We start from the raw sequence: 9,692 nt of genomic DNA, 5'->3' as shown, positions 1-9,692 counted from the left end.
TGCCACAGCTTTAGCATCCTCCTCTTCCCGTACGGAAGATAACAGTGTTAAGTCCTCCACTGCAATTGAATCAGAGCTGCCCTGCAGACCACAGCTGGTCTTATTACAGGGAGCAGGGAGGGGGGAGGGCCCCACACACCCCGGCAGGAGCCAAAATGAGACAGCAATAAAACCCTCACCGCCACTACTAGGACTATAGGGCTGGAGCTGAGGGCTAGGCACTGCTGTTTTTGTTCGGTCGTATAACTACCACTGGGCTGCCTGTTGGCATCAGTACACTGGCACAACATGAGCCATGAAATATGTTTTTTTTTTTTTAGATCTATTTAAGATTGCATTGTATGCAGGGTTGTTGTTTAGTTTTTTTTAGAATGCAATGGGAAATGCTGTGATATATACAGTACGTGTCTAGTTGTCTTGCTGTGTCAAAATTCTGCAAGCAGTGTTGTACTGTCTCTCGGGTCAGTGGGTGTCATTTGGACAGGGTTAACATTATGCTGACAATGATGCTAATATTATGCTGACTATCCAAGACATCTGAATCCAGAGCTTTGCTCTCTTGTTAAATATTAATAGCAGTCTAATTAAAATTGTATGTCAGATAGGTGTGGTTGTTGTTGTGAAAATGGCTTCGGTGGCTGTTGAAGGTGTGATGTTGACATAGCATTACTTATTGATCGGTAGTGTTAGTGTGTCAAGAAATCAGCCAGTCTTTCTTATTGGGGGTTTGGCAATGACAGAGTGGCTGTATTGACAGATGGCTTTACAGTTCTACATAATTTGTTGTTTACAGTGAAGGTTTTATCGATGGGTAAAACACTGTTATGAACCGTAGTGCTGTGCAAGACGTACTGTCTCACATACTCAATGTGATAGTGGGAGGAGGACTGAAGATACCAGAAATAGTGTTCATTCACAGGGATCATCAGGGATCAGGAATCTTAATAAGGGTTAGTTTAAAGCAGGAATAACATTTTAGCACTAGGCATAATAGGAAATCTAGACCTGAAACTGAATCTTGCACGATCTGGGATGAGCCTACAAATGAGGTCGTTAATCCAGAGAAAACTGTTGCAACAAAGGTGGTTTGTACTGAGATGAATAGGAAGGATGTAAGTACAGAGAGAAGCCTAACCACTGTCTGGGCTTTCATACCATACTTTTATATTTGGCTACATAATAATACAATAATATCTAATCACGATACAAGAAGACAGATACTGTATGTGTGCATAATAATAATAATTGGATTTCAAAGGTACAAGGGAAGGACTCATACCATACTAAGTGCATTTTGCAGTCATAATTGTTGGGTAACTAATTAAATTAAATTGTTCTCATTAGCTAAAAATTGTCATCTGAAGAGACATAAAGCAGACGGGCATTCCCATGTGCCTCCACGTCAGGGTTGGCTGGTGGAGGCGGAAATCGGAGGATGGGCTCATTGCAATGCATGGAATGGAAAGAGGAATGGCATCACAGGTGATCAAACACACCATTCCTCATTCCATTCCATGCATTACTATGAAGCTGTCGCTCGATTTCTGCCTCCACCAGCCTCCCCTGCTCTACAATCCCTGACACAATGCCTGAACCTTCACTACCCTGTCACAAGCCATTAGCAGGGGTCATGATTTCATCTGCTAATGGATGTGGGGCAACTTGACAGCACACATGCAGTGAATGCCACCATGTCTGTCTGTTTGATGCGTGTTAATGTCCTTCACCATGATTCAAAGCTGACAGAGTCAGGCTGCTCTTCAGTGTGACGGGGAAAAGGGTAGCCACATAAGTCATTATCTATACACAATATCATTTAATACGGATATGGCCATGATATGACTAGGAGTCATGAACTAAATTACCATATTCATTTATCATAGGAATAGAGGCCAGCCACCAGGGCTAAGATAGTGTATGTGAGTGCTTCTAGACACTTCTACGTACTCCACTGCATGATTATGTCTGTGTGTATTTGGTGGTGCTAGTCAGTGGATTGAAATTCTATACCATTGACACCAGGGGAGGCTGGTAGAGGTAGAAATTGGAGGACAGGCTCACCGTAAGGCATGGAGTGGAATAAGGAATGCATTATAATAAGCCCATCCTCCGATTTCTATATCCATCAGCCTCCCTTGACAGACACAGTGGTGGTGAGCAGTGGGTAGAGGGTATCAGACTGAGGTGGGGATTGATCTGTACCATCTCATAACATGGTCGTGATTGGGTCTCAGTATGGGCCGATCAATACGATGCATTTGCTTCCTAATGACTCAATCTGCTACATCTTAATCTTGTTGATTTAGCACTTTTCAGGTCAGCAATCTGGCAAATGCACCGTGTGAATGTGGAGGTTATGTTTGTAGAATGTAGAAAATACAGAATGTATTCAAGAAGGATGGCTACCCTAGGAAGGTGTGAATGCTGTTTCAAACCATCAGGCTCAAAATGGAATTCTATAGAAAGTCTCTGCTGCCCTCTAGTGTAATTTGTATAACAATTTGTATGTGGGACTTGAGCTCTTGTGTCCACCTATTACTGTCCAATGGGATGTGTTCAGCCTGGTAAGATGTAATGGAATCAGAAGAGACTAAGCACAGCATGAGAATGAAACCTAATTTATTGTCAGAAACATGTGATATACATAAACAAAATAATAGGATGTAGTAAGACATTCACAGGGTAAAATATATAGGTCTAGAGTTCCTGCACAGTGTTTGTCCATCTCCAGAGGGCACTAGAGTACAATAAATATTGTAGCTGGGTCCTAAAACCATATGAAAACATATTGGACGACTGATAGGTGCCTTTCATACACTTTTTACAAGTAATAATAATAGCATCTGAAATGAAGCACCTGGACTATTGTCATCGTGTAAATGACATGTCCTCAGTGACCTCTTGATGACATCACCGATTTTCCTTCACCTCCAGGTGGCCTGGTCCTCCTGTGCCACAGAGTTGGGTGTGATCAGTCCAGAGAATATGGACTTCCCCTGGGGGACGGGGGGGCCTCTGCTGATAATGCTGTCCACTCTCTGTTTCTCCTCTTTACACCTCAGGAGGCAGGAGGTGCAGAGACAGCTCTCCCTCACCAGGTACAGACACTCCACCCTCTTGATGGGGTCCGGCACCGTGTCACCGTGGCCAGAGGAGATGGGGTTGCACTTGGTGTTGACTTTCTCCAGGCGGGGCAGGTTGCGGATGCAATCGGGCAACCTGGTCAGGTGGTTGTTGAAGAGCCCCAGGTGGCGCAGCTCCTTCAGGGCGGCAATGGAGGTGGGCAGGCTCTCCAGCTTGTTCATGCCCAGGTTGAGGCTCCTCAGCTTCCTCAGGATGCCGATCTCGTAGGGCAGGCCGCTGGTGCTCAGGCGGTTGTTACACAGGTTGAGGCTGTAGAGGTTCTGGAGCCGTCCGATGGACTGGGGGACTTGCTCCAGCTGGTTGCTGTGGAGATCCAACCAGCGTAGGTTGATGAACTTGTCGATGAATTCGGGGATCTTCTTGAGGAGGTTGCGGCTCAGGTCCAGCTCGTCCACGTCGCACAGCTTGAGGAGGCATTTAGGGAACGTGGCGATCTCCATGTTGCTGAGGTCCAGCCGGCGTTTTCCGTCAATGGTAGTCCTTAAAGCGTTCTTGGCCATCTTCAGGGTGATCTTCCTGCCTTTGGGCTCGCTCGACCGCTTCTTGCCCTTGGCCATGGTGCTAGAGCAGCAAATACAAGAGGTGGAACTTGATATGAGTTCAAACAAATCAGTTATTCAAGTTAGTTCAAGTTTAACCTGTTCAATGTACCTGCTATGATTGTATTTCACACAATTGTAACACTGCTATGAGTGTATTTACACGTGAAAATCATATACCACAATGCAGTTCACAATACAGTAGAATGACATAGAACTTATAAGCTCTGTTTTCCTCGTACATTGTTATTACAAATGCAAAATGTGTTTCTAGTTGTCACTAAGCTCATCACTCTAATCAATAAAGGACTCGACACAGCCGATTGTTGTTAGACACCATAGTATGAATGAGAGAATGAATATATTAAATACAACTCACATCCCACAATGAATATATTATGAGATTAGGGTGCATAGTATAGCATATAGGGTGCATAGGGTGCATAGTATAGCATATAGCATAGTATAGCATTGTAGTAGTAGATATTATGTAGTTTATAGTCTATAGAATACACATTCTAATACAGAAGCAGATTAGAAGTTGTTCATCCATTCCCTCACATAACTTCATGAGATACTTTCTATCTTAGTGACCTTTTGGTAGGCTACTACCCCTGACAGAAAACTGACTGTAGAGGACAGTAATAATATATATATATATATTAGTATTAATATTTAATTATAAATATATTGTTTCTTACCAGGATTGGAGTTATCTAGTTCCCCCTAGACCAGTGCAGAGCCAGAGAGGATGCGATCTCCAAAGCTAAGACACAATCCACTCCCAAGATATGTCCGTCTTTGTCATGGATCCTTCCATCTCCTTTAGCTGTGAATTATACATAAGACCGATTAAGAGACCTTGTAAGTAAAAACCAGGAAGTGGAGGCACAGCTTTTTAAGTGGGGACAGGGCTCTTGTTTAATGATGTTTCCTTCAGCCTTTCAGCCGACACTGTGAGGCCTGCTCTGTCGTGTTTTTCTTTGTTACCAAGCAACTGGAATTCCTTGCAGAGGGAATAGTGCTGTTGCTCTTGTTGTCTCAGTGTATACTGTACATTTGCCATACAATAGAAGCTCTTGACAAGTATCCTAAACAAAACACTATAAGCTTGTCATGTTACAATATGCCAGTTTTGAAACTGTTGCCATCCATATGTATGCCCTCCTTTACAGTAAGGACTTGAATACTCACCCTGAAAAAAACAAGAAACATCCATTGCTTTTTGTTTAGCTGCAATGGAGCAATATCTAATATGATTTGCTTCCCATGTAACATGGAGTAAAGTCATTTTAACAAAATTAAACCAGATAAAAAATTAGGCCACATATTCGAATTTGTCCCCTTTTAGATTTTCCCTTCCTGTGTTTGTAAATAGTATACAGTCTGACCCACATCTCAGCCTTGGAGTGCTAGCTTTATTAAATATGACACCGGTAACTGTAGGCTACATAGGATATGTTACACACATTCACACACCTCACACATTACTTACCCTGACAAGGATATTTTTAACTAGATATGCATTTCACTTACACACATTCACTGTAAACATAGCCAGTCAGTATCATCTAGCACCAACAGATGGCACCATATTAGTGAATTATGGAATTGGAATTATCTTTACCTTGACTCAAAATCTGCCCAGTCCTCAACCAGGCATCTCAATATTCTAATTTGACATGTTTCCACATTTTAGAACATTGTCCATTCAAAGAATGGAACCTGTAGTTATGATGTCACTCACTATCACAATAGAATTAGTATGAATGAAATCTAATTCTAAAAGGATCATAATGGCTTTTACATGGCAGGTAATATAATATAATTAAAATCATCAACTTTTTTTGAGAAAGTGTTTTCTTAAGATACATTTTTGATTTGTATGCCATTTGACTACATTGCAGTATGAAGGGGAACTACAATATAGCAGTAAAGAAAGTGAAAACATGTAATGAAGATGATGTTATTCATGAAAGTCTGTGATCCTTGAAAAGACTTACTTAAACTTAAAAAAATGACGTTAACTTTTGAAATTGTGCTTTGAAATCATTACATTTTGCTGTGGCTGCAGTGAGCTATCATATCATTGTTAGTTTAGTTTAATTTGTTTTTATTAAATATAAGGAGGCAGCGTAGTGACTGTATGACCAATTAGGCAGAACCAATTCCCTGAAGTGACTGGATTACAGGTTAGATCATACAGTATGCAGTATGAGGAAATAGACTTGCTGACCCAATTGAATGAAGGGCACTACGGGACCTGTGAATAGGGAGGATAAATTACACATGATTATCTGGAATTTGAGTACTTTGTGCAAGTCTGTGTCTGAGTCTGTGTGTGTGTGTGAGTCTGTGTGTGTATGTGTGTGTGTGTGTGTGTGTGAGAGAGAGAGAGAGAGAGAGAGAGAGAGAGAGAGAGAGAGAGAGAGAGAGAGAGAGAGAGAGAGAGAGAGAGGAAGAAAAGGGGCCTGTGAAATGGGAGGTTGCAACAGTCTCTGTTTAGTTAGAGCCCACAGAGAGAGTGAAAGAGCGTTTTCAAAGTGTCGTGTTCATTTGGCTCACAGATTGGCCTTACATCTAGCCATCTACAGAGTCTTCGACCAGTCAGCTGTATCCTGTTTCTGGTCCCTAGATGACATCACAAGGGCCTCTTGTTCACCTGTGTTCAGTCTGTCATCCTTCCTTCCTGTAAAGAGAGCTCTGCTAGGAGGAGGGGGGGTATTAAAACCCCTCTTTCAGCTTAATGCAAATGTATTCTAGCACCACAGCATACTTCATTGAGATATGATACTGTTGAGTAGATTTTATGTTGGCTCAAAGGCTTGAATCCCGAACACGTCCGCAGTAGCCTCAGTTGTTGTACATTGCTGTTGTACACTGGCTTGTCAGCACCACAGGGATGTCCGTTGGTTGGGTCTAGTCCCGCCCCCCCCCCCCCATCTCCCTGGACACTCGCTGACAGTGTCTGTTACACCGGTGGAAGCAGGTACAGAGGTGTCATTATCTATTTAATACGTAATTAAATAGATAATGAGTTATCCATACTAATTATCCACCGCTCCTCACGGAGGATTTACATAACAGTCCTGTTTCTTTTCTTGGCAACTCACACACAGCGCCGTAAAAACCGGAGGAACTATTTTGTTTTGTTTTTGTTATTCATATCAAGGATACAACAATGTTTTTCAAGAGATGAGTTATGGACATGTTTTGGAAAACTACCATGAGGGGGCAAAACTATGTTGTGTTGTTGATCACTGCTCCTGCATGCTTGTGGGTTTTGTTCACTCAAGACAACAACTCTGTCATACAATCTTAGCTTAGCAAATACTTCTTTATTAAATGTTTATTTGGTACTTCAAAGGCATTTGACTGGGCATGAGGTATTATGCAAGTTGGGAACATAGTTTTGGGCGATAAATTCCACTCTTGTTGTATTGGAAATGAATGATGTAAATAGATTAGCTCTAAACCCTTCTTTTTTATTGTCATTGACATTGTGTTGTTCTTGTCTATTAGCAACAGCTAATGAACTGATGAACTGAATTAAACTAAACTAAGTTACACAATGTGAGTCGTCTAATGGTGTCATTGCTTGTTTGATCATATTGGGCTTGTGGGAAAAATAAAATAACATTTGGTCGTGCCATTTGTGTTGTGACTGTGTGCAGTGATGTCATTAAACTGGGACCAGAGGGGTTCCAGACTGACAGCAGCAGACTGTTTGCATTAGGTCTGGTTGGACTGAAATGGAACAGACTGTGTATAAGATAAATCATAGTATCTGATGTCACTAATAAGTGACCCAGTGAAACACCTCACAGATTACTGGGGGCTGTTCAAACACTTGGCGTGTGAGCCTCAGCCAGTGACCGAAACACTCTTTGAACACAGTGACAGTTGAGCAGTGCCGGAGAGTACTCGTCATCACTGAAACGTGACAGGGTTCTATTACTCCCTGGCTTTGCTTATTGTGACTCATTCTGACATCTCAGGCTGGTGCATTGAGAGATGCCGGTACCTTTGTAACTAACCGCACAGGATATATACTTGAGACATATACTTTGTTTACTGTGCACTGCAATTCAGAAGTTTGTAATGTCTGGAGAACTGACCACTGCCGTGACACACTGCGCTCTTTCAGCTCATAGAACAATATGTTTTCTTTTTCTTTTTTGGATGACCTTGACGTTTTTATTATGAGTGGTTGCAGACTGTTGTTGCTTTTGTTTTGATCTATTTATAGTTGCTCTAGAGACCTGCCTAGGCCTGTCAAACTACCCCCCCTCTCTCTGTCTCTCCTTTTCTCCACTCCCCCCTTCTCTCTCATTACCGTCTGTTTACCACAGGAGCAGCTTCCACCACCAGACTAGGGTACACATACCCCACCCTCCATATCCCTCTACAACCATAACGTTTCTCCTATCTTCTATCCCCACCCTCCATTTCCCTCTGTTAACCATACCGTCTGTACTATATCTGCTTTCCCCCATGCTCTTCCTTAGTGAGAATCCATCTACATGTCATCAACATTATTATCCTCCCCCTCGACTTGCTTTTTACTGATAGCAACAGTACTGTACTGTACTTATAGATGTAAATGTGAAATCTGTGTGAGTTGTCATGCATTGAGGGTTGCACAAATAAACCATAACAAAGGAAGAAAGCACACAGAGTGTATTAACCAAACTGACCAAATATATCCGGTTTCTGTTTACAGAGCACACATGGTATTGATACATACTGTACACACATAGGTCGGTTCAAATGTACAACAACAAACAACTGGAGAACTCCAAAGAGAAAAGAGTGGAATGTTGATGAGCATGGTAGACGGCTCTCTCTGGGTGAAACGACAGGGAAAAGTGCAGAGGAAAGTGCAGAGTTCACTGGTCACAGATGGTTCTGGTTAGTGGTCCGTGCAGTGGCCTCCCATAAAGCACAATGCGGCCTGGAGGAGACTTTAATTTTCACAGTTTAAGAAGTTAAAGACATTTCTCTCACCCCCGGAAAACATTTGGCTCGAGTCACTGTTTCAACGTAGACATAGTTAATCGTGGTGAATGGTGCTCTATTGTGTAAGGAGTCTTTATTTTTATTTTTATGAACCCTCTCATGAGGTTATCAATCCATAGATCTTCACATATGATAGAGAGAGATGGGGGAGGGGATGGTTATGGTGCCTGTGTGTCTGGCATTTCAAGCTCTCTGAGAGAGAGAGAGAGAGAGCGAGAGAGAGAGAAATCCTGGTGTTTTGCTTTGCTTTTCCATGGTCAAATCCAAGGGGTCATTAAACTGAATACAAAGGACGAAGCTTTTTTACACACACTTACATTCATGGAAAAGTAAAAAAAAAAACAGGAGTCTATATTTCAGCTGTGAGATCGCGATAGATACTGGCATTGGTTGTTGGTATAGTCCTTATCACAAGTTAAAACTACAAAATGACCTTGTCTGTGACTAAGATATTATGTGCTACAGTATGTAATACTAATAAGGTGAGAGGTACACTTTTGCTAAACAACCAGTCCATCCAAAACAGTCCTTTACTTTTGCGACAGTAACTGCCCCATCACAACCAACTCCAGCTCTGAAAACAGTGTGTCGCCAAGGGCCTGTTGATGTTGGCACCAAATGAAAGCGAGGGCGTGATAACAGAAATATCTCCTGAGGGTGGCTGGCTAGCTGGCTAATTGTTGCCTTAATATCAACCTTTGCAGCTGCAGTAATTACATGGCCGACAAACATGTCAGACATTACACAGACGTCGGGGGGGGGGGGGGGGGGTAAGACATCGAGTTGAATGTTAAAAAGAGAAGAATACAAAGTCATATGTACAATTCAACACTTCAGTACAGAAAACACACTCAATTCCATTGCATTTTGGCATAATTAGTCATAACCACTTGTCAAACATTGACACTGAAATATAAAACACAACAATAGTACAGAACATAAATAGACATTTTCATACATCAGCACAGTGGATAGTGGTGTGTTTCTTCA

The 9,692-nt window shown here is 42.0% G+C and overlaps 1 protein-coding gene across 1 annotated transcript; it reads right to left on the bottom strand.

Moving 5' to 3' along the window:
• Positions 1–2,924: 2,924 nt before the first annotated feature.
• Positions 2,925–3,701, bottom strand: lrrc18b (leucine rich repeat containing 18b; the record flags this gene model as incomplete). Its single annotated transcript, XM_080541749.1, has 1 exon — positions 2,925–3,701. One exon carries the CDS (start codon positions 3,699–3,701, stop codon positions 2,925–2,927), a length of 777 nt encoding a protein of 258 aa, XP_080397875.1.
• Positions 3,702–9,692: the final 5,991 nt, after the last annotated feature.

Source organism: Nansenia antarctica, assembly GCF_963989245.1.
Source record: "Nansenia antarctica genome assembly, chromosome: 11".
In the NCBI taxonomy this organism is placed as follows: Eukaryota; Metazoa; Chordata; class Actinopteri; order Argentiniformes; family Microstomatidae; genus Nansenia; species Nansenia antarctica.
Note: the sequence above shows the minus strand (reverse complement) of the source record. Positions and strands in the feature narration are given on the sequence as shown.